We start from the raw sequence: 24,086 nt of genomic DNA on the forward strand, positions 1-24,086 counted from the left end.
AGGTACTAAATTGACACTCGACTTAAAGTACATGGTACCTATTGGGAATTTTCCCATATATATGTTTGTGTGTGTGTGGGGGGGGGGGCTAGCCCACGGGCCATGAGAGGCACGGTCCATACTGTCAGGGCATGCCGGCCTAGCACACGAATATGAAACCCCAAACTCGGCATGACTCGTGATAATCGAGACAAAGTGTAGGCAGCACGACCCAATTTACACTTCTATTCAAACCCTCTTGCACATGAAAATGCAAAATTATCTCCAACCCTACTCTCCCCACATTCAAGGGTAAGGTAGGTTAGGTTTAGAAATTGCATATAATTTCTTGTTATTTCTTGTTATATATAGGTAATAAATAGGTAAAATAACATGAACAAACAACAAATTTCCCAATTATTTGATGGAAACATGAAAAAAAAAAACACATATACTATTAATTATCTTTCACATAAGATTTAAAACATTATTAAATTAAATAACTAATCCAATCCATACCTATATGAGTTATAGAATCCCAAAACCTATTCTCGCCCCAAAATCCATCCACGGGTGTAACTTACCCACCGGATATGATATAAATTACCATCTACACACATATCATTGAGTCCCAATCTCCTGCCCCACAATACTTTTGCCTATGTCTACTCAGATATTATTGCAACCACAGATGAAGAGCATCTCATCCTCCTATATATCCTCATATAGAATTATGCGCGCGGAGATGTTCCCAGATGCACGAAGATGCACGAGGTAGTGATATGTGGCTGTAGACGTGGGCAAAAGTCGTAGGCAGGAGAATTTGATGCTATTATGCAAGGTCGATATGTGTCATGCTCTGGCTCAGCTACGACGTCGACGTGGATGCACGTTCTAAGGCCACCAAACTTCCTTTTGATAGTTTTGTTATATCCTTCTTTCATGTTTCTGGTGCTGTGAATGAGTTATCACACGTGCAGCTCGTTTACCCCACCTGATGTAAATGATGAACATGCGTCCATCTCTCTCAGGATGTACGACGTTGAGTAGGACATAATCCACGGAAGAGTTGCCAAAAATATCTAAGTAGATTTCTTAAGAAAATTAATTAACTATTCACCACAATCTTATTATCTCATTATTTTATTACTAAACATCTTCGGAAGGCCAATTTGGTCCTTTCACCGTCCACCCGAACTAGTTGACGGTTTTGACCACTTTGTCTCAGAAATATTTTAATATGGCATGTGGATGCATGTTCATCATGTATGTATGGGGTAAAAGTACATGCAGGTGGATGATAGACGATGCATGCAGTGACATCCATCTCCAATTGGTTGCAAAAATATCAATGCCACGTATGCAAAGATGCAGAGATCGGGTGTGCCAGCTTGGTTTAACTCGGAACCGGCGAAAGATTTTCCTCTCTCTCTCTCTCTCCATCCACAATCCCTTTAAAATGTTCTGAAAAAAAATCATTTTCGATTTTTCCATTAGCACAAGCTCAGAGAGAAGCAGACATAGAAAGCAAAGCCAAAAACAACAGAGTTTCGTGACTCTATACGTACTCAGAAAGCAAAACCAGGTAGGCTGTCATCGTCTTTTTTCTTATATTTTTTTTTTTCAGGATTTTTGTCAAGAATTCCGTGATTTTATATGTATATTTTTCTTCTGGAGTTCGGGTTCGACTGACATTGGTAAGGAGATGTTTCCTTTATCCTTTTCTTTTTTCTGCATTCTTTTGAATCCGGATGCGATGGATTCCAGTTGGAAGAAGGTTCTCTATTTGGATTATAGAGAGAAAAATGTCTCTGTTTCATGTTAGCTTTTGAAGTGGAGGCTCAGTGATAGATGTTTTTTTGTTCTCCTTTTTGGGCTTTTCTGATTAATTGATATTGTTTTATATTATGGTTTCTTTTACTGTTGATTCTGCATAAACTCAAAGTGGAATTATCTATCTGGATATTTTAAATGGGTTGAAAATTTTGAAGTGTAATTAGATTCATTTTCTGAAGCTATGAAGATGATGAAGATAAGAAACGTAGTTTTATGGAAAGACTCATGGGCGGAAGTTATTATTTTGTAATCGAGAATTGAGATTGATACTTTTGCCGTAAATAATTGTTTCGGAAAGGTGGAAGTGATGCTCTGCTTCGAGTGCCAAAATACAGATGTCTTATTATTGACTAGTAACCAGTTGAAGGTAAAGCTTGAGGTTTTACCGGCTTCTGTAGCATTTAAATTGCACCCATAGGCTTGGCGAGGTTTTTCTAGGAGAGACTCCCATGTCTAGTTCATGTGAAAGGTGGATTGATGGTCTCCAATTCTCCTCGTTGTTCTGGCCTTCATCACAAGATGCTCAGCAGCGGCAGGTACATTAAATTTCATAAGTCTCATCTATTATTATATTTATCTTTATTTTGTTGACTGACCATGTGCCAGATTATCTGTTTTACTCTTATATCTATTATGTCTTTGATTGGTTAACTGCAAAAATGGAAACAGGTGAAATAGGTTAATGGAATATATGAGCATAGCAATTTTATGATATAGCAGGAAGGAATGTTTCATGCTAATTGTGAAGTTCTAGATATCTTCTTTTCAGAAGCAATTCAATTTGGGTGGGAGAGGAAAACATAAATTTAAATGTACAGTTCAATTTGGCTTTCATATCAATGCAATATATCTACTGCAAAGTATATGATCGCTCTAAGAAGGAAACTGTTTCAAAAGCTCTATCGTTGGGCAAGCTGTTATATTTTTCTCCTTGTAGTCCATCTGGATATATATGGGCTCAAATCTTGACATTTGCAAGAGGATTTGGTAATTTTATTTTGCTGAGAGAGCTTTTCAGGGTTCCCTCTAATAAGTCTAGCAGTAATTCATATCTGACTTGTCAACAGATCTTATTTTCCTGTTCTTCCCCCCCTCAAATAGAGGGATGGATATGGTTCATCTGGATCAAATTATCAGTTGAGCCCAAGTAAGGTGTCTTTGGTTCAAAGTTCAAGCTTGCAGATTGTAAGTATAACTACCTTATACACTAGGGTGGGTGGGCTGCATATTTCCTATTATGAAGGAAGACAGCCTGGGTAGCATCACCTGTATTAGTTGCTTCCATGCATAGCTATCCAATTCCATATCAGGTACCAAGTGGAATAACTTGTGATGCAAGCAATTCCCCCCCCCCCCCCCAATGACTACTCTGTACTACACGGAAACTAAATCAGGTTTAATTTGTAATTAACAACCAATCTTATCCTAAAAAAGTGGGACCTAAATCCAAGAGTAAATCAAAGGAGGATATGATTGAAGCCATAACAGTTAGGACTGCACATTTGGTAAAGACTTTGGACCTTTTCTGAGAATTCTCAACCAATGACATACTAAGGTCTTGGGATGAAGTGGCACAAACAGTTAGAGTGTTTGGTATGTAGAAAATGTAAGATTGGAATGGAAACCTCCAACTTTAAATAGACTGGAGTTGAACTTTGATGGCCGCTTGTTGGGCAATCCAGGAAGAGCAGGCATAGGGGGAGTATTTAGATACAACTGAGGAGTGGTAGTGACCTTGTTTTCAGGACCAATTGGCTTTGGAGACTTGGTTCAGGCTGAAATATTGGCTCTTACAAGGAATAAGATTTGCAGTACAGCATGGAGTGAGGGAATTCGAAGTTGAAGGAGATTCACAATTAGTCATTTCATGGACCAAGAAAATCAATTCAGTCCCTTGGAAATATAGACATGATTTCAGGGAAACTGATCTCCTAGCAAAGAGGTTTAATTCTAATTTCAGATGGGTAAGGATACGAATGGGCAAAATTGTAATCTGATGTAATTTGGTATGGTGGATTGCTTTAATAACTGTACTAAGTATCTGAATTATTAATGAAATCTTTTTTGCTGATAAAAGAGAACACGACCTAAATCAATTAACATAGTGAAAGTCTTTATAGTGAGTCTTTTATTTGAGATAGGAAATTAAATTAGAAAGGTTGGTTATTAATAACATGGGTCTCACACCATTTGAAGTGGGTACTCTTTATTGAGAGATGGAGGATAAACACCCTTACCTTTTTTTGAGAGTGGAGGTAGCCATATGTCAAATAAAATTTCTCTTAGATTGGATACTCTTTTCTGAAAGGGGAGGTGGCCACATTTATTCTGAAGAAGCTCTTTGGTCTGAGGTCCTTTGATGAACTAACATGCTTATCTTTTGCATTTCATTACTTTTAGATTGAGCTCTGCATTGGTCTGTTTGCATTTCTGCTCTCTTCAAGAAGATTGTGCACGATGTGTTTTAGTTGCACTTTCCAAATAGAATACAATATAAAGAGGGGAAGTTATTGCTCTCACTTATGGGTTTAGAAATAACCTATTTGGGAATTAGTTACTGGCAAATAAAATCTGAAAATCATGTATAGTGGCACTCCTAATGACATATTAAGTATCTTCCCTTTTATGGTAACCGACTGTCCCTGAAAAATTCATGTACAATTGGTGCTGTTTATTCTTTTTACCTATATGTCCAGTGAACTGGGGTTTTCTAAGTACATTTGTTAGGACCATCCACACTCCTAGCCAGGTCAAGGCAGCCAGTGAACCAGTTACGGCTGGACCTAATGCTGAATCCAGAATGAAGCCCCCCATCGAGAAGTTTTATATCTGCAAGCCACATCAGCCATGCCAGCCTAACAGTCCTCCAAATTAGTTATGCGAATCAGAGGCAGCTACTGATTTTTGAATATTCTGGTTGTTATTCTGACAATCTGTTAAGATACGTAACGGTCCCTCTGTATATTTCCAGCTTCTTTAATGAAAGGCAGAATCGTTTTCCCCCGAAATCATTCCCTTTCGAGAAGAGTCTTACCTCCTATTTTGAGCAGTTTGGGGAGATGCAATCATTACAGCCATGTTAGGCCCAATTTGATCCAGCCCTTAAGGCTAGGCCCAAAATAAATTAGAGTGGAAAGCTTACGAGAGAAGGCTATACGCCAATAGGTTTTTGGCAGGAGGCCACATCAGCAGAAGTTAGCATAGATCCCAAGGCCTAACCAATTTGATTTGATGTAATAATGATTATATATGAGCGGGCTGTTATAAGGGAGGGTATGAAAAATCAGTGAATTCTCTTTATCTTCTCATTTCTTCTCTCTCTACTCCCTCATCTTTGTTTTCAAGAGAGTGGTTCCTCAAATAAACCCCGGTCAGGCAATTCCTAACATCTGGTATCAGAGCAAGGTTGATGCCTAACACTAGAGCAATGACTATGGATTCCCATATGGATTAGATGGAGGTTGAGCTACATTGTTTTAAAAGCGCAAGGGCCAATTTGCGCCTGAGGCGCAAGGTGAGGCGCACGCCTTTTTATGAAAGGCGCAAAATTACAAAAAAAAGCTAAAAATAAAAAAAGTCAAAAAATTCCAAAAAATTTAAAAAAATGCAAAAATTTAAAAAAATATTAAACATAATGCTAATAAAAATATAAACTTAAATTTTAAAATAAATGATTTAAAAAACCTATTATCTAAAATTAAAATACATAAACATAACATGTAAAGTGTATTCAAATGAAAATTTAAAAATAAAAGCAAACATATAAAGCATTTTCAAGCATGTAAAACCCACAATCTCTTTTTTTTCCTTAATTTCATTGCTTCATGTAGTTAATGTGATTTGAAACATATTACATTCTTGATTCTATGAGTCGTCTTTGTAGCCCGCCCCTTGAGGCAAGCCCGAACAAGTCTATGTTAGCGTCTGAAATTCTTATTTCTCACATAAAACGAGAAGACGTAGCTGCTCAAACCTGAGCAATCCAAACCACTTCCAACTGCAGCCACTCACTTTTGGAGTTAGAAAGGAACCCTCCAAGCCTTGAGTTCCACACCCAAACAACCTCTTCAACCTCTTCAACCTGTAACTGGAAACTCTGTAGTCGGCTAGGGTTTTGGGAAAAAATTCTGTAGTCCAACTTTCTTGGCAATATTCGGCCAGCTTCTGACTCTCCAAACCCTCTATCAACTAGGCAAACAAGATCTCTGATTGATCAGCAATTTATCTCTCCATACACCTTTCAAGTTATTTAAAAGAACAAGTTTGTCAAGTCTACGTTGTGAGTCTTGTGAGTTCTCAAAGCATTGTAAAAACACTTATCCTTCAAGTAATAAAATATCAACTATTCCTTTTAATATTGTTCACTTTGAAGTAAACCAGTCTTCTAAAATTGATATAAACTTGGTTAAAATTAGAGAGAAAAGTAGAAGAAAGGTAGAAGATAGTAGTACAAAGGGAGAAGATGGAGAAAAGAAGAGGAAGAAGAAGAAGAGTTCGATAATCTCCTTTCTCCCCTCTCTGATCCTTTTGTTAATCTTCATTCACTAAGTTAATTACAAGTATGCCCTAGATGTGATTCAGACCAATAAAATTAGCAGAAATCTTTAGATTAGAGTAGAAAGAAGGAAGAAGAATAAGACAAGAAGAAGAAGAAAGAAAAATGGAGAAGAAAGGAGGAGTTCGATAATCTCCTTTCCCCTACTCTAATCTTTTTATTAAACTTACTTAAGTTACATAATTTACAAGGAGTCCCTTAAGTAGGCATACACATCAGCAATACACTTAAAAAACAAAACAGAAGCTAAAGGCCCATAAAAAAAGAAGGCTCAATAAGAAAACATAACAAGAATAAAAGGATAGATACTAGGGCCCATTCGACCCAGTCTCTCTACAATAGTCATTTGGGTCATTTGTCTTTTTGTTCATTGAGTCAATTGTTTCCAGAGTTATTTAAAAGAATAAGTCTGCCAAGTCTACGTTGTGAGTCGTGTGAGTTCTCAAAGTATTGTAAAAACACTTATCCTCCAAGTAATAAAACATCGACTATTCCTTTTAATATTATTCACTCTAATGTGTGTGGGTCCTTCACAGCTATCCCCATTCACTTAGAGGGGTCCTCTTTTGAGGTCTTCCATTCTTGTTCCTCTCCCTCTTACTAGTCCTCCAGTTTTTACCACTCATCCTATTCCCCAAAGGTGGTACTAACAACAAAGGCTAAGGCAAACATAGGTTGATTCAACACCCCCAGTTGAGTCTTAGGTGCTTCTAATTATCGAAGAGAGGACATGTCCAATATCTTCACCACTAGCACCTTCGTTTGTAGACCTTGACCTACCCATTACTTTGAGAAAAGGTAAGAGGAATTGTACAACTCATTGCATTTCCAAACATCTTTCCTATTGCTTGTTGTCCCCATCCTACTATTCCTTTCTAACATTTTTTTCCTCTCAACCCATCCCAAGGTTAGTGCCAAAAGCCTCAGCCAAACTAGAGTGAAGGGATGCTATGAGGACTGAAATAGAAGTACTTCATAAAAATAATACATAGGATATTGTTGATTTGCCAGCTGGGGAGGAACTTGTTGGGTGCAAGTGGGTTTTCACTATCAAGCATCATGTAGATGGGTCAATTGAGAGATATAAGGCTCGTCTTGTTGCTAAGGAATATTCCCAGGTATATGGAATAGATTACATGGAGACTTTCTCTCCAATTGCTATAATGACTACTATGAGAGTTCTTTTATCCTTAGCATTGAGCTGTGTTTGGCCTCTTTATTAGTTTGATGTTAAGAATGCATTCCTGAATGGTGATCTCATTGAATAGGTATATATGACCCTTCTTTCCGGTATATATGGTAAGGAGATGCAAGGTAAGGTGTGCAGATTGAAGTCACTTTATGACCCGAAACAATCTCTGTGCTTGGTTTGATAGGTTTAGGGATACTCTTGTTTAGTTTGGCTACACTCAGACTTAATTAGGTCATACCCTCTTTGTTAAGAGGAGAAATACTTTGATTACATTTCTTATTGTTTATGTGGATGATATTGTGGTTATTGGCAATGATACAGAAGAAGTTGATGTTCTCAAGAAGTTCCTCAATTCTGAATTTGAGATTAAAGACTTAGGGGAGTTGCGATGTTTTCTTGGCATTGAGGTTGCTAGGTCCAAAGAAGGTATTTTTATTTCTTAGCGGAGGTATGTGTTGGATCTTCTTACTAAGACTGAAAAACTTGGTGCTAAACTTGCCTCCACCCCTACTGATGTGAATCATAAACTCTCGGCTAATGATGAAGAGCTTTTAGCTGACAGGGGAGTGTTTCAGAGACTATGGGGAAATTTCTTTTTCTATGTATGACTCGTCCAGACATTTCATACATTGTGAGTGTCGTCAGCCAGTTCATGCATACTCCTAGAGACACACATTTGGCTACTATAGAAAGGGTGCTATGCTATCTTAAGAGAACCCCCGGGAAGGGTATATTATTTGCTAAACATGGCCACATGAAGGTAGAAGCATATATACAGGTGCTGATTGGGCAGATAATGTGGGTGATAGAAGATCCACATCAAGCTATTGTGCTATAGTAGCTGGAAATATTGTTTCTTGGAGAAGTAAAAAGCAATTAGTGGTTGCTAGATCTTCAACTGAGGCTGAGTATAGGGTTATGGCTAATGGAGTTTGTGAGTTGTCATTGGCTTAAACCTCTCCTTGATGAGATGGGTGTTTTATGTGACCAATCATTGATGTTATATTATGATAGTTAAGATGCTATTAATATTGCTCACAACCCGTTTTATCATGATAGAACTAAGCACATTGAAGTAGACAAACACTTTATATGGGAGAGAGTGGCTTTAGGAGATGTATACCTTCATTTTGTTGCATCAAAAGAACAACTAGCAGATTTTCTGACTAAGGGAGTTCCAAAACAAAACTTCAACATTATGTAAGCATGTTGGGCATGATTGGTGTCTATGCTCACCTTGAGGGGGAGTGTAGTGAGAATGGGTTGAATGGACTTTAGTGATTTATTTCTTTTAAGTCATGTATTTAGTTTATGTTCTTTGTAGAGGAGATGGGCCGAATGGCCCATACACTGTTACTGTTATTTCATGTTATGTTTATGTTTCCCTCTGTAATGGGCCTTATTCTGGGCCCATACTCTATAATGTTCTGTTTTTGTAATTTCTTGCCCACTCAAGGGCCTCTCTATAATATTTCAAAATAAAATGTTTAGAGTGTTAGAAGGAGATTGAGTTCGAACCTCTCACTCTTTAACTCTCATTGCCGCTAGCTCTCTCTCTCTCTCTCTCAACTTTTTAATCTTCTCCTGTTCATTTTTCTAGTTTTGCATCTAATCTCAAGCAGTCCTATACTTCAAGGGGATTGTTTTCAACTTTGTATCAGAGCGGGCCAGAGTTTGGCGTGACCCTCATGTGGTTGTAGTCCAACCAACTGCATGAGGATGTTCTAGGGCTGGAAGTTTAAAGTCATTCACCTGGTTCTTGGAGGTCATTGGAGAAAAAGGTGTTTGGCCTGGTTTGAAGTTCAAATCAGAGATCCACTTACTGTAAGTTATCTCAGTTATTGATGGGTTATTTTTGTTGCTTGGGAGGGATGTTAAAGTATTCAAAACCCTCCTCCATTCTGCCCTACTATTCGGCTGTTGTTGGACTGATTCAACTAAGAGATTTCTGGGTTGTTTTGGAGTGCAGTTCGGCTGTTGTTGGACTATCAAGTTGCTGAAACTGATTTGGACTCAGTGGTACTAGTCCAAAAATTCTGTCCAACCTTTGTCAAGTTGCTGAAGTGGTTCCTACTAGTTAACAGTAGGGTGTTAACTACTGCACACAGAGTGTTTGTCAAAAGGCCTCTTAAGGATTGTGGACTGTTATTTCTTCTCTTTGGGACAACGGTTGTTGGGGACCTGAAATACTGTGTTTGGAGGTCTGTTGGTTGTCCCTTAAAGGCTGAAATAGTATTTCTTACTCTAGAAAGTGTTGCCACCGAGCTGGACTGTCACGGTTATCAAGACTGAACTGTTTTTTGTGAGCTGGTTGTTGTTGCCGATTCAGCTAAAACTAAGTTCATCAAGATTCCCTGTACCTTGGAAAACTTATTAAAACCCTAATTGGAGCCTTTGCGTGATGGATTCCTCGGACCTTGAAAGCAAGAGTGCTGCTGAATATGGACAGACTTTGGGAACCCCAGCCAATCCTATGTTGGCTGTAACTACATTTCAACTTGATGGGACCAACTACCTGGCATGGTCACAATCAGTGAAAATCCATATTTGTAGCAGAGGAAAATGGGGTTTTATTTCTGGGAGAAAGAAAGCTCCCCCAGAAAATGATTCATCTTATGAGAGATGGGTGCAAGAGAACTACACAGTGATTGGGTGGCTTGTGAATTTAATGCAGCCACAGATTAGTCAACACTATCTTTGAATGAACTCGGCTAAGGAAATCTAGGATAGTGTTGCAGAAACCTATTCCCAAAAATTGAATGTTGCCAGAGCCTATAAACTGAGGAGTGATGTGAAGAATCTAAGGCAGGGGGAGAAATCACTTGCAACATACTTCTCAACCCTAAAATCTCTATGGCAAGAGATTGATTTGATAGAGGCTGTGACATGGGATACCCCCAATGATGCTGAAACATACAGAAAATTAGTTGAAAGGAACAGGGTCTTTGAGTTCCTAACAAGGCTGAATCCTGAATATGACATCACAAAGTAGAACATTTTGTCCAAGGAAAGTGTTTCATTGTCACAAGCATATGCTTTGGTCAACAGTGAAGAGACTAGAAGACAAGTACAGGTTCAAGGAGTCAGCACCAATGATCATTTTGCAAATATGGGGTTTAAACCCAAAGGGATTATAGGAGCTCTCAATGGCACAGGAAAGAAGGAGGTGGTCTGTGAATATTGCAAAAGCCGAAACACACCAAGGACAAGTGCTGGAAATTGCATCCCAGTCTTGTCCCTATCCGATTCCAGAAGAAAAATGATAGTAGAAAGACAGGAAGTGCACATGCAGCCACAGGTACAGATACAGAGGTTGAGTCTGTCTGTGCACAGTTGACAGCCATGAAAGCTGAGTATGAGAAGTTTGGAAAGATGATCAACCAGCTTGAAGGTGTAATTTCATCATCCAACCCTTTGGAAGTTTAGCCACCACCGCATTTGCTCACTCAGGTATAAGAGCTTCCATTAACCATGCATCCACCTCAAGTAATCCCAAGACCCCTTAGATCATAGATTCAGGTGCTTCTGATCACATGAGCAACCTTTCCACTCTATTTGTTTCGTATGATTTGCTTCCTGGTCGTGACAAAATCACCTTAGCTGATGGTTCACTTGCCTATATTTTTGGCAAGGGAACTGTCAAGCCTACAGACTCCTTACTCTTATCTTCCACTCTTCATGTACCTAAATTGAATACCAATTTATTATCTGTTAGTAGCTTGACCAAGTCATTGAGTTGTTGTGTAACCTTTTTTCCTTGCTCGACACTCCTGGCCAATGCCTTGATCATCCCAAGAATTCTGCCTTTGGTTCTACTTTTTCAGAGTCTGTCAGTCAAATTATGTTGAGTCATTGTCGTTTTGGTCATTTACCTTTTTCTGCTTTGAGTCATTTACTTCCCGAATTGTTTAAGGGAGTCAGTGTGTCCAGTCTCAATTGTGAGTCATGTCAGTTGTCAAAGCATTGTAGAAACAATTACCCTGTAAGAAATAAAAGAGCTTCTTTTCCTTTTCATATTGTGCACTCTGATGTGTGGGGGCCTTACCACTTATCTTCTATGGGGGGCTACAGATATTTCATCCTGTTTATTGATGACTTTTCTAGATTCACTTGGATATACTTAATGAAATCCCATGATGAAGTCCCAAGACTTGCGAGGCAATTTCATGAGCTTGTTTTAATCCAATTTGATACCAGAATTAAAGTTTTCAGATCTGACAATGCAAAAGAGTACTTTGAGAAGAGCTTATCCTTGTATCTCTCTGACATGGGGGTTATTCATCAAAGCTCTTGTGTTAGAACCCCTGAACAAAATGAATCAAAGGAGGATCAACTATCTCATTCAGCTTGCCCTAGTGCTCCTATTTCTTTACCTCCTCGTCCTACCCATAATCCCAAGGTGTATCAAAGGCAAAGATCCTGGAATGAGCAAGTTGTTTCCCTTACAACAGATGAGGCTCATACACTCCCAATCACAGATGAGATAACAGGTACTGCTTCAGCCCCTTTGGAACCATCATTCCCAGATCTTGATGTCTCCATTGCTGTTAGGAAAGGAAAGCGGAAGTGCACTGCACATTGCATTTCCAAACACCTTTCCTATGATCTACTTTCTCCTTCATACTTTGTTTACCTCTCTTCAGTTGTTTCTAACCCCATTCCTAGGTCTGTGTCAGAAGCTCTTGGGATTCCAGAATGGAGAGATGCCATGAAGTCTGAAATGGATGCTCTACACAAGAATGATACTTGGGAGGTGGTGGATTTGCCTGAAGGGAAGGATCCAGTTGGGTGCAAGTGGGTCTTTACCATTAAATACAAGGCTGATGGGACTATTGAGAGGTACAAGGCCAGACTTGTTGCAAAAGGCTACACACAGACATATGGGATTGACTACTTGGAGACCTTTGCCCCTGTTGCCAAGATAACATCTGTGAGGGTTCTTTTATCTCTGGCAGCTCACTTTGATTGGCCTCTTTATCAGTTAGATGTAAAGAATGCATTTCTGAATGGTGACTTTCATGAGGAGGTCTACATGTGTCTCCCTCCAGGAATGTATGGGAAAGATATGCAAGGAAAGGTATGCAATTTGAAGAAATCACTTTATGGCCTCAAATAATCTCCTAGAGCCTGGTTTGAGAGATTTAGAGCTGCACTTGTTAAATTTGGCTATGTTCAGACACAGTCAGATCATACTCTCTTTGTGAAGAAAAGTGGATCTCCAGTAGTGTATCTCATTGTGTATGTTGATGACATGATAGTGACTGGTGATGATGCCTTAGGTATTCGGGCCCTTAAGTCTTTCCTCTGTGCAGAATTTGAGATTAAGGATCTGGGTGAGTTGAGATACTTCCTTGGCATAGAAGTTGCTAGATCCAAGGATGGGGTTCTTATTTCCCAGAGGAAATATGTCATTGATTTGTTGTCTGAAACTGGAAAAATGGGTGCTAGACCAACTGCAACTCCGATTGATATGAGTCATAAAATTTCAGCTTCGGATGGGACATTGTTGGAAGACAAAGGGGTCTTTCAGAGACTTATTGGGAAGCTTCTGTACCTGTGCATGATTAGGCCAGATATTGCATATGCTGTCAGTTGTATTAGCCAGTTCATGCATGCTCCTAGAGATACTCATATGGCAGTAGCAGAATGGATTTTGTGCTATTTGAAAGGCTCTCTAAGAAAAGGAATTCTATTTACCAAGCATGGTCATCTGAAACTTGAAGCCTATACTGATGCTGATTGGGCTGGAAATATTGATGATAGAAGACTTACTTCAGGGTATTGTAGTCTGGTGGCTGGTAATGTTGTCTCTTGGAGGAGTAAGAAACAGTCAGTTGTGGCCCGATCCTCTGCAGAAGCAGAGTATAGAGCCATGGCACATGGAGTATCGGAATTGTTGTGGCTAAGGTCCTTAATGGAAGGACTTGGGATTGATAATGACAAACCCATGATGTTGTATTGTGATAATCAGGCTGCCATCAACATTGCTCACAACCTAGTACAACATGATAGAACAAAACATATTGAGGTTGATAGACACTTTATTCGAGAAAGAGTCTTTTTCGGTGAAGTGTGTCTTCCATTCATTACTTCGGACGGACAATTGGTAAATTTCCTCACCAAGGGTATTTCCAAGGCAAGGCTTTCAACATGACACTAGCAAGCTGGGTATGATTAACATCTATGCTCAGCTTGAGGGGGAGTGTAGAGGAGATGGGCCGAATGGCCCATAGACTGTTATTTCATGTTATGTTTATGTTTCCCTCTATAATGGGCCTTATTTTGGGCCCATACTTTGTAATGTTCTGTTTTTGTAATTTCTTGCCCACTCAAGGGCCTCTATAATATTTCAAAGATTAATTTAATAAAATGTTTAGAGTGTTAGAGGGAGGTTGAGTTTGAACCTCTCACTCTCTAACTCTCATTGCCGCCAACTCTCTCTCTCTCAACTTCTTAATCTTCTCTTGTTCATTTTTTGGTTTTGCATCTAATCTCAAGCAGTCCTATACTTCAAGAGGACCGTTTTCAACTTTCTTTTAGTTATGGGTCTCCTTGTTTTCTTTTAATTATTTCTTTAGTGCTGGCCGCCCCATTAAGGGCATCCAGGGAATTGTACTCAGTTTAAAATTAAGAGAATAAAGGACATCTTGGGGGGGGGGGCTAGAGAGAAAGGATTGAACTCTTCTCTCTTCCCTTCTCTTTCTTCTTCCTTTCCTCTTCTTTTTTCTTAACAGTGTGGCTGGCCAGAAATAAGAGGAAGAGAAGAGAAGAGAAGAGAGGAGGGAAGAAAGAAGGGTTTTGCTATGTAACAGTGCTGGCAGTGCTAGGCTTTATTTTAATATATATAGGGCTGCAGAAATAACAAGGGAAAAGACCCTTGTGCCCCTGAGTACAATAACAGACATAACGGAAAGAAAAACGAAATAAAAAAACACTTTAATTTGCCAAATAGGCCTTAACATCTGCAACTAAGTTATTTTAACATTAACACTCCCCCTCAAGTTGGAGCATAGATGTCAATCATGCCCAACTTGTCACACAAATCTTTGTGCCGCACATGATGAAGACCTTTGGTGAAGATATCTGCAAGTTGCTCTTCCGAGTTGACATATGGTGTGCACACTTCTCCACTTTCAAGTTTCTCTCTAATAAAATGCTTGTCCACTTCAATGTGTTTCGTCCTATCATGCAGAACTGGATTAGCAACAATATTGATGGCAACTTTATTGTCATAGTAGAGTGACGTAGGATTGCTTACTGCGAAACCCAGTTCACCTAACAGATTTCTTATCCACATGATTTCTGCAACCCCATGAGCCATCGCTCTATACTTTGCTTCAGCACTGGATCTAGCCACCACACTTTGTTTTTTGCCTCTCCATGTGACAAGGTTTCCTCCTACAAAGGTACAATAACCACTGGTAGACTTTCGGTCATTGACTGCTCCTACCCAATCTGCATCAATATATACTTCCACTTTTAAGTGACTGTGTTTCTGGAACAACAAACCAGCTCAAGGAAACTTCTTGAGATATCTCAAGATCCTCTTTACAGCCTCAAAGTGAGTTGTCATCGGGCTGTGCATGAATTGACTAAGGACACCCACTACATAGGCAATATCAGGCCTGGTCATAGACAAATACAGAAGTCTTCCCACGAGTCTCTGGAACATCTTTACATCTTTCAAAAACTCTCCCAGATGGTGATTAGGTTCAACAGGTGAATCAGATGGTTTTACCCCCAACTTGCCTGTATCTTCTAGTAGATCTAGTACATACTTCCGTTGGGAAATAAAGATGCCCTTGTGAGAGTGGGCAACTTCAATTCCAAGAAAGTATCGTAAGGGGCCTAGATTCTTCACCTCAAATTTAGTGGCTAAGAATTTTTTTAGTCTCAGGATTTCAGCCTCCCAATCTCCTGTGATCACTATGTCATCCACATACACAATAAGAGCTGCAATTTTACCTTCACCTCTTTTTACAAACAAGGTATGATCTGACTGGCATTGTTTGAATTCCATTTGTTGGACTGCTAAATGGAACTTACTAAACCAAGCCCGAGGTGATTGTTTCAACCCATATAGGGACTTTTTCAACCTGCACACCTTTTGTTCATTGCCTTTGGCACAGAACCCTGGGGGTTGGGTCATGTACACCTCCTCTTCCAAGTCACCATTCAAGAAGGCATTCTTGATGTCCAATTGGTGAAGATCCCAGTCAAGATTTGCTGCCAAGGAAAGGAGAATCCGGATGGAGTTCATCTTCGCTACTGGAGCAAAAGTCTCTGCATAGTCCACTCCATATACCTGTGTGAAGCCTCTTGCTACCAGTCTAGCCTTGTACCTTTCAACAGTTCCATCAGTCTTGTGTTTCACTATGAACACCCACTTGCACCCCACTGGTTCCTTCCCTTCAAAAAGGTCTACCAACTCCCAAGTACCATTTTTGTGTAAGGCATCAATTTCTTCCTGCATTGCATCTGTCCATTCAGGTTTTGACAAAGCTTCTGCTACAATCTTAGGAACGGGAACACTATCCACACAAGAGAAAAAGGCACGGTGCGAAGGTGAAGCATGCTCATAGGACACAAAATTAGAGATATGATGATTAGTGGTACAAGATCTAACACCCTTTCTCTTAGCAATAGGAATATTAAGATCATTGGTGACAGGGGAATCGACATTTAAAGGAGCAGATATATCAATGGGAGCAAGTGTACCTGGCTGATGAGACGGATCTGCCTTGGGTGAATCCGATGATGTTGGTTGCATAGTGTCTGGCTCCATGGCTCTTGAACTCTGCTGGCTCTTATGGCGACGATGAAAAACCCGGAATGGAGGAGGATCGGGTAAAGGAGGTAATTGAATTTGAGTCGTCGCCTGTTTCTCCTCAACCCTACTCTCCCCTTGAGGAGAAATCGAGAAAAACGGTTGACTCTCAAAGAAAGAGACATCAATGGAAACATAGTACTTGCGAGCAATGGTATCATAGCAACGATACACCCAAAAACACGCATCGGAATGGTGGACAGCGGAGCTGTAGGGAACAAGAGCTGATGTGGGGCCTTATACTCTAGTAGCCGAGAGGGCATGCGATTTATGATATATGTCGCACACAAGACTGCATCCATCCAAAACTGTTTTGGCACATTCATATGAATCAGCAAGCCACGAGCAACTTCGAGAAGGAGACGGTTTTTCCGTTCAGCCACACCATTTTGTTGGGGTGTCCTGGCACAAGAGCTTCGCTGAAGTGACCCACTCGAAGCAAAGAACTTCGTGAGATCACTATGGAAATATTCCTTTGCATTGTCCGACTGGAAGATATGGATTTTCGTTTGGAACTGAGCGAACACCATGCGTTGAAAATCTTTCACAATTTGCGGCACTTCATAGCAGGTAACAAAATACTTATAGCCAGCCGCAGTAGGTAGAGTAACAGGGCCTCAAACATCAGAATAAACAATATGAAATGGAAATTCAGATCTTTTATTTCGTAAAGGTAAAGAACTTCTACAATGTTTACTCAACTGACAAGTTTGACACTGTAACTGACTCACTAACAAGGACTCAAACAACTTTGGGAACATAACTTTTAATGACTCAAAAGAAAGGTGACCTAAACGACGATGCCATAAATAGGCTTGACTCTCACTTGACGAACTCGTGGACTCAGTCGCCACTAGACCAGCATTATTCTCCAACATGTAGAGACCATCTACCATGCTTCCTCTACCAATCGTCTTCCCCGAGGTCAAATCCTGAAACACACATGAAAACGGAAAAAAAGTGACTGAGCAGTTCAAAGAGTCAGTAAGACTACTAATGGACAACAAATTAATAGGTAATTTCAGAACGTGCAGTACATTAGGAAGAGTAAGGCCAAGTGGGAGAGGTATGGTGCCTCGGCCAGCTATGGTAGAAAAAGAACCATCAGCCAGCCTTACCTTATCTCTCTTAGAGAGAAGTTTATATGTCTGAAACAAATTTGACTTACCGGTCATGTGATTTGAGGCTCCGGAGTCAATAATCCAAGGAGAATCAGTAGTATGAGATGACACATGGAAGGCTGTGGCATTACCTGATGTAGACGCAAATGAGGTAGGAGTAGGCCCAGAATCCATCTGGCGAAGAGTCCTACCATACAATTCCAAATGTTCACGGAAAGAGTTGATAATATCTTCCTTAGGGTCAGAACTGGGATGTCTCTCCTGAGTTACTGAAGGACTAGTCTCTGTCGATGCCATATTAGTTGAATTATACCTTTTTTGATTCTGCTGGCCTGGTTTCTTGCTCTGATCAGTTATTGACTTCTTTCCCAAATCCTATGCCCATTTAGGTTTTCCATGGAGATCCCAACATGTATCTTTCGTGTGTCGTGTCTTATGGCAGTGAGTGCACCAAAGCTTGCTCTTATCATCTGATTTTTTTTTTAGTGTCACCCCTTTTAAAGCCACCTCCGACATTTGTATCTGAATTTCCTCGGACAGCTAGGGCAACTGACTCCCCTTCTACACCATTCATCACACTTCTTCTGCTTTCTTCTGACTGTACCAAGGCATACACCTCCTGGACTGATGGCAAGTCTTTACTACCCAAGATCTGCACCCTAATGGACTCATATGACGGATTCAGCCCTAGGAGGAAGGCAAACACTCGTTGCTGTGATACAAGTGACTTATAGGCCTTTGCATCTTCATCACACTTTCAATTCACATTCTGATAGTGATCAAGTTTTTTCCATATTGATGTCAAATCAGAATAGTACATCGAGAGACTCCTCTCCCCCTGCTTGCAAGTAGAGGATTCAGCTTGTAGTTGATATATCTTGGCATAGTGTCTTTGCTCTGAATAGGTGGACTTCGCTTGTTCCCGTATCTCACAAGCAGTTTCAGCCCACATAAAGGTCTTCCTTACTTGTGGCAGCATTGAAACCAAGAGCCAAGACATCACCATACTGTTCTCTTGGTTCCACCTATCATGCTCAACACTTCCATACTTCGGTTCCTTCACTCTCCCATTGATGTATCCTATTTTCCCCCTAGCAGTGATGTAGAGTTTTATTCCCCTAGACCACTCAAGGTAATTCAGACCATCAAAGGGAATAACAGCCATGGGAAAGCTCATATCCATTCCCCCACTCACTCCATTGTGGCTCCCTGAAATCTCTGAAATAGCAGAATTCTCAGTCGACATGTTCAAGCAGTTAATCGGTCCCAAACACCGGACTTAGGACCCCTCCTTACTCCACAAAACAATGCTCCATGCAGTTCACACCCACACACTTGGGTTTAACAACCGGGTTTAGCACAAACAGTCCCAAACTCCGGACAAAACAGATGTAATATTCAGTAGCTTTCAGACCTGTATAGTTTTAACAGTCCCAACCTACCAGAATTCCAGAATGTCTAACAACCAGTAATCAGCAGGAGAGATCCTTCTTACTTATAGTCAACTAAAACAATTGAGAAGACAGGTCATCTTTGACCTACGTTTGTCTTAGCACATGAACAGGATCACACGATCCAAAAAAACAGGGGTTACACAGGTTCGACCGCATTCAGCCGCCCAAACTCATTGGGTTTTCACTCGGCACATGATCGAGGAGGGTAAAGAAGAAAAACAGGGAGAACTGTACCAGTTGTAGCTATTTTTTAGTCCAGAATCAGATTTCTGTTCTGCCCAGGTTCTGCTAGTCTGTTCGATCTGCTCTCTTTAATCAGTATTCCTGCTCTGATGCCATCTTGACAGTGTGGCTGGCCAGAAATAAGAGGAAGAGAAGAGAAGAGAAGAGGAGAAGAAGAGAAGAGAAGAGAGGAGGGAAGAAAGAAGGGTTTTGCTATGTAACAGTGCTGGCGGCGCGAGGCTTTATTTTAATATATATAGGGCGGCAGAAATAACAAGGGAAAAGACCCTTGTACCCCTGAGTACAATAACAGACATAACAGAAAGAAAAAACGAAATAAAAAACACTTTAATTTTCCAAACAGGCCTTAACATTTGCAACTAAGTTATTTTAACATTATTCTAACATTTTTTTTTATATTTTCTGAATTATTGCAGGTGTATTTCACAACTGATATTTCAGCAACTTTCCTCGATATAAGAAGGTTCTCTTAGAATCCCAAGTGATATTGACCTTGTATGGCATGGGACCCACCATAATCTTGGTTCAAAATAATTTTTTAAATAAAATCCAATACCTTATTGGTGTGGGGCCCACAATGGCCCAATATAGTGAATCGTCCACTAGTGTTTTGGGCATAAGTGAGCCCAATCCCAATAATGTCTAACATTATGTACTTGGGTTTTAGATATCCTATGAATGCAAGTCTATTATTCTGAATTGAGAAATGTCTATTAGGGATTAGCTTAATCAAACACTTGTACATAATCTCTCAACCATTAATATCAATACATTGCTGATAGGAAGGACCTCTTCCCCACTTGCGAAATGCGGTGTCACACTCCCCATTTAGATGGATCTCAAGATTAAAACCATTTGCAAACCTTTGACAAAATAAACTATTAATTAATATAAATACATTTTGCAAATCTGATTTCAAAACAAGTTGAAATCCACTACTTGTAGTTTTTGGTTTCCATTATATAGTGTAAACCCGGATATTCTATGTCCAACAAAGTCACTGATCCTATCACAATGATCACTCACTCAAATACCATTCTAATCTGCTCCAAATGCCCATGTATTTGACCCAAGAAGGATCTCACTGGTTGGTATATCAAAAGCGGATTAGTCTTACACAGTGCAATATCATTATCAAGCTAGGAGATCACTTGCAACTACTTTCTAGATAACCCACCATTCTCCAAGGTCCAGAACTAAACTACAAATTGTCTTGTTCAATGTTTCATAAATACCAATTCCTATGCCTTGGGTCCAACCCTAGTAGCCAAGACAAATTGCTCCACAGTCTTGGGTAGTACAAGAATGTCAACCTTGATGATAAACTCCCCAAGTTTATCCATTGGTTGAGAACATTTAATCTTAAATAATTATCATAAATTTACAACTTTATTCATAGAAATATACTAAATGGCACATGAAGTAATAAATGTAACTGATTTTATACATAATAAATCTCAGTTTACAACACACTATTGGAGCTAAGGGCCATCACATATGCCATTCATCTTAAAAGCTTCATCTTTCCAAGGATTGAAAGACATACTCAATAGTCTAACCATGATATCCATTGGAGTGCTCTCCTTAGGCCTCATATTCAGCCTTGACATCCAATGGTAAAGGAAATAATGCCTCCTTTGACTCACAATTAGTTCTATCGAGTAGATTAAGCACTCTGGCATTTGCTTCCTTTTACTAGTATCCAGAAAACTTGTGAAGGATTTGTGGTTTCATGCATACTGTGAACAGAAAATATATCTTTATCTTGAAACTCTGGTCTTATTAATTAATGGCATTTATTGACTGCTTACTTTTGCTCAAATGAATAAAAAAACTTATTTTATAAAAAATTATTTCCTAAATATATTTTTTAATCTTCTGATATTCTGTCAAGTATTGAATATGTTTTGCTAATTTCTCCTCTTACTCAACCATGTTTCTGCTATATTTACAAACTTACATCTTTCATTTAGGCTCAAATTACTGCCTATGTTGAATATTTTGGTCATTTCACATCAGAAAGGTTTGCTGAAGATATTGGTGAGGTATGTTGTAAATTTTCTTTTCATTTTTCTGTTACTTTTGGCTAGTTGGTAAATCTTGCAACAAGAATCTACCCAATTACTTGAATCATAATGGCTACAAAAATGAAAACATGCATAAAGAAATTAATGTAACAAAACTGCTAAGAATAAATTGTTACTGATGTGAAGATGTTTCTCTTTCTTAATTTCTTAATTTATACTTTTTCCCTTTTCCATATTACAGCTTATCCGGTGTCACTATCCATCACAAAACAAATGCCTATTCGATGAAGTTTTGGGTATGGGAATCTTCTATAGATATTATATGAGAACAGATAGACCTCAAAATATCAGTCTGATATTTTACTTTCCATTTCTTGTTTGAGGCAGTAATACAGTACACTGACCTTCCACATGTGCTTGATCTCCAGCAATGTTTGTACTTCATCATCCAGAACATGGGCATGCCGTTCTTCTTCCACTTATTTCATGTATAATTGATGATACATTGGCGTACAATAAGAATTCCCCCCCATTTAGTTCCTTCATTTCTTTAGTCTGCCCAAGCAACGAGGTATTGGAACTACCCGAGCATATTAATCTTAGAGTGCTTATCAATATTTTGTTTGTATTCTTCTATGGACTTTATTCTCATAGTGTACTCTAGATTGAGCTCATTGCTTGGGTTTTGAAAAGCTCATGTTTGTGTTGCTTTCGTCGCTGTTTATTTATTGAATAGAGAACGGACAGCTTATCGGACAGGAATACATTCTAACCAAACATTTTTTATTTACAGTATGAATATTCTGAACAATGGGCTATGGCATGTGGGGAAATTTTACGGGTATTAACTCATTACAATCGCCCAATTTACAAGGCTGAACACCAAAATAGTGTTGATAGAAGCAGCAGTGGTAGTCATGCTACAAGTAGCTCTACAAAGGAGGGAACCTGTCATTCAGCTCTGCCACAACAAGATAAAAAACCTTTACGTCCGCTGTCTCCCTGGATTACTGATATACTGCTTGCCGCACCTTTGGGTATTCGAAGTGACTATTTTCGTTGGTGAGTGGACTTGATTCCTTCTGTTCTTTTACTTTCTTCTTTAATATGGTATAGTTGCATTCATTTAGCAAATGCTTCCTGTGGAGTTATAGCACTTGTGGAAAAATGTCTTGGTCAACAGTAATCTAGCTATTTTCTTTCTTGACATGTAAGATGGGATAAGAAAGCTAATAACATGGTAGGAGAAGTGAACCAGTCTTCTAAAACTGATACAAACTGTTGTGGTAGTCGATCCCTTTGATCTTGATCTTCCCATTGCATTCCGCAAAGGGAAGAAAAAGTGTACAACCCATTGCATTTCACACTATCTCTCCTATAGTGCCTTATCACCCTCCTACAGACATGGGAAATAGTTGATCTTCCTACAAACAAAGAGACAGTCGGATGCAGATGGGTGTTCACTGTGAAGTATAGGGCTGATGGTAGTATAGAGAGGTACAAGGCAATGTTAGTTGCAAAACGGTATTCATAGACCTATGGTATTGATTACCTGGAGACTTTTGCACCAGTTGCTAAGATGAGCTCAGTTCGGATTCTCTTGTTTCGAACAACTACCTATTCATGTCCTCTATTCCAGTTTGATGTTAAAAATGCATTCTTTAATGGTGATCTACTTGAGGAGGTATATATGGACATTCTAGTTGGTTTTTATGAGAATGTTGGTAAGAGAAAAGTTTGTAGGCTAAAGAAATCACTATATGGTTTGAAACAATCACCTAGGGTATGGTTTGACAGGTTAAGAGAAGCATTTATCCGTTTTGGGTACACAGACTCAATCCGACCATACTCTCTTTGTAAAAAGGAGAGAGGCACTCTTGTCAATATTGATTGTATATGTAAATGATATAGTTGTTATAGGAAATGATCCGAAGGAGATTAATGCACTCAAGAAGTCACTACAACAAGAGTTTGAGATCAAGGATCTAGGTGAACTGAAATACTTTCTAGGGATTGAGGTTGCAAGATCTAAGTATGGGAGTTTTATCTCTTAGAGGAAGTATGTGTTGTATTTACTACAGGAGACTGGGAATCTAGGAACTAAACCAACTGATACTCCTATTGATCCAAATCCAGACATCTCCTATGTTGTTAGTTTTGTGAGTTATATATGCATGCTCATCAGATTCAGTACTAGGAAGCCATTGAGAGGATACTTGCATACTTGAAGAAGCATCTTGGCAGAGGGATTCTTTTCTCAGACCATGAAAATTTAAAGCTGGAGTCCTACACAGATGCAGATTGGGCAGGTTGTTTAGATGATAGGAGATCTTCATCAGGAGTATGCACCTTTGTGGAAGGAAACTTGGTCTCGTGGAAGAATAAAAAACAATTAGTTGTTGCTAGATCAAGTATAGAGGCTAAATATAGATCTATGGCTCATGGTGTTTCAAAACTACTTTGGGTGAGATCTCTACTGAGTGAGATTGGAATAAAAACTGAGGAGCCCATGATGTTATATTGTGACAACCAAGCTGCAATCAATGTTGCCCACAATCCAGTTTAGTATGACAGGACTAAACACATTGAGGTTGATAGTGGTACAATTGCTTGCCTTATGTTTCTTTTGAACTACAATTGGTTGATGTCTTCACCAAAGGGGTTGCAAAGAACAAGCTTGAATACAATCTACACAAGTTGGGAATGTGTGACATTATTCCCAACTTGAGGGGGAGTGTTGAGGTTTTAGACAAATTGTGTAGACTATAGTGGTGCTTTTTTATTATTTATTGTTTAAGTAGGAAGTGGGGACCACAACATTCATTTTGAGTCCTTTTTGAGTAGTTATTTTA

At 39.3% G+C, this 24,086-nt stretch overlaps 1 protein-coding gene across 5 annotated transcripts in view; it reads left to right on the top strand.

Moving 5' to 3' along the window:
* The first annotated feature begins 1,358 nt into the window (after nucleotides 1-1,358).
* Nucleotides 1,359-24,086, top strand: part of LOC148851519 (protein GIGANTEA-like) — a 115,939-nt gene continuing 93,211 nt past the window's right edge. For 2 of the 5 annotated variants that reach the window (XM_088946831.1, XM_088946829.1), the window contains exons 1-6: nucleotides 1,359-1,564; nucleotides 1,995-2,351; nucleotides 21,181-21,252; nucleotides 21,476-21,530; nucleotides 21,663-21,805; nucleotides 22,028-22,296. In XM_088946831.1, coding sequence (XP_088802957.1) covers nucleotides 2,265-2,351; nucleotides 21,181-21,252; nucleotides 21,476-21,530; nucleotides 21,663-21,805; nucleotides 22,028-22,296 — 626 coding nt within the window. In that variant the 5' untranslated portion in view covers nucleotides 1,359-1,564; nucleotides 1,995-2,264. Of the gene's footprint in view, nucleotides 1,565-1,994; nucleotides 2,352-21,180; nucleotides 21,253-21,475; nucleotides 21,531-21,621; nucleotides 21,806-22,027; nucleotides 22,297-24,086 lie in introns of those variants that run through there. The other 3 variants (XM_088946832.1, XM_088946830.1, XM_088946835.1) reach the window with 2 other exon arrangements.

This window comes from Nelumbo lutea, chromosome 5 (genome assembly GCF_056320005.1).
Source record: "Nelumbo lutea isolate HS-2025 chromosome 5, American lotus-T2T, whole genome shotgun sequence".
In the NCBI taxonomy this organism is placed as follows: domain Eukaryota; kingdom Viridiplantae; phylum Streptophyta; class Magnoliopsida; order Proteales; family Nelumbonaceae; genus Nelumbo; species Nelumbo lutea.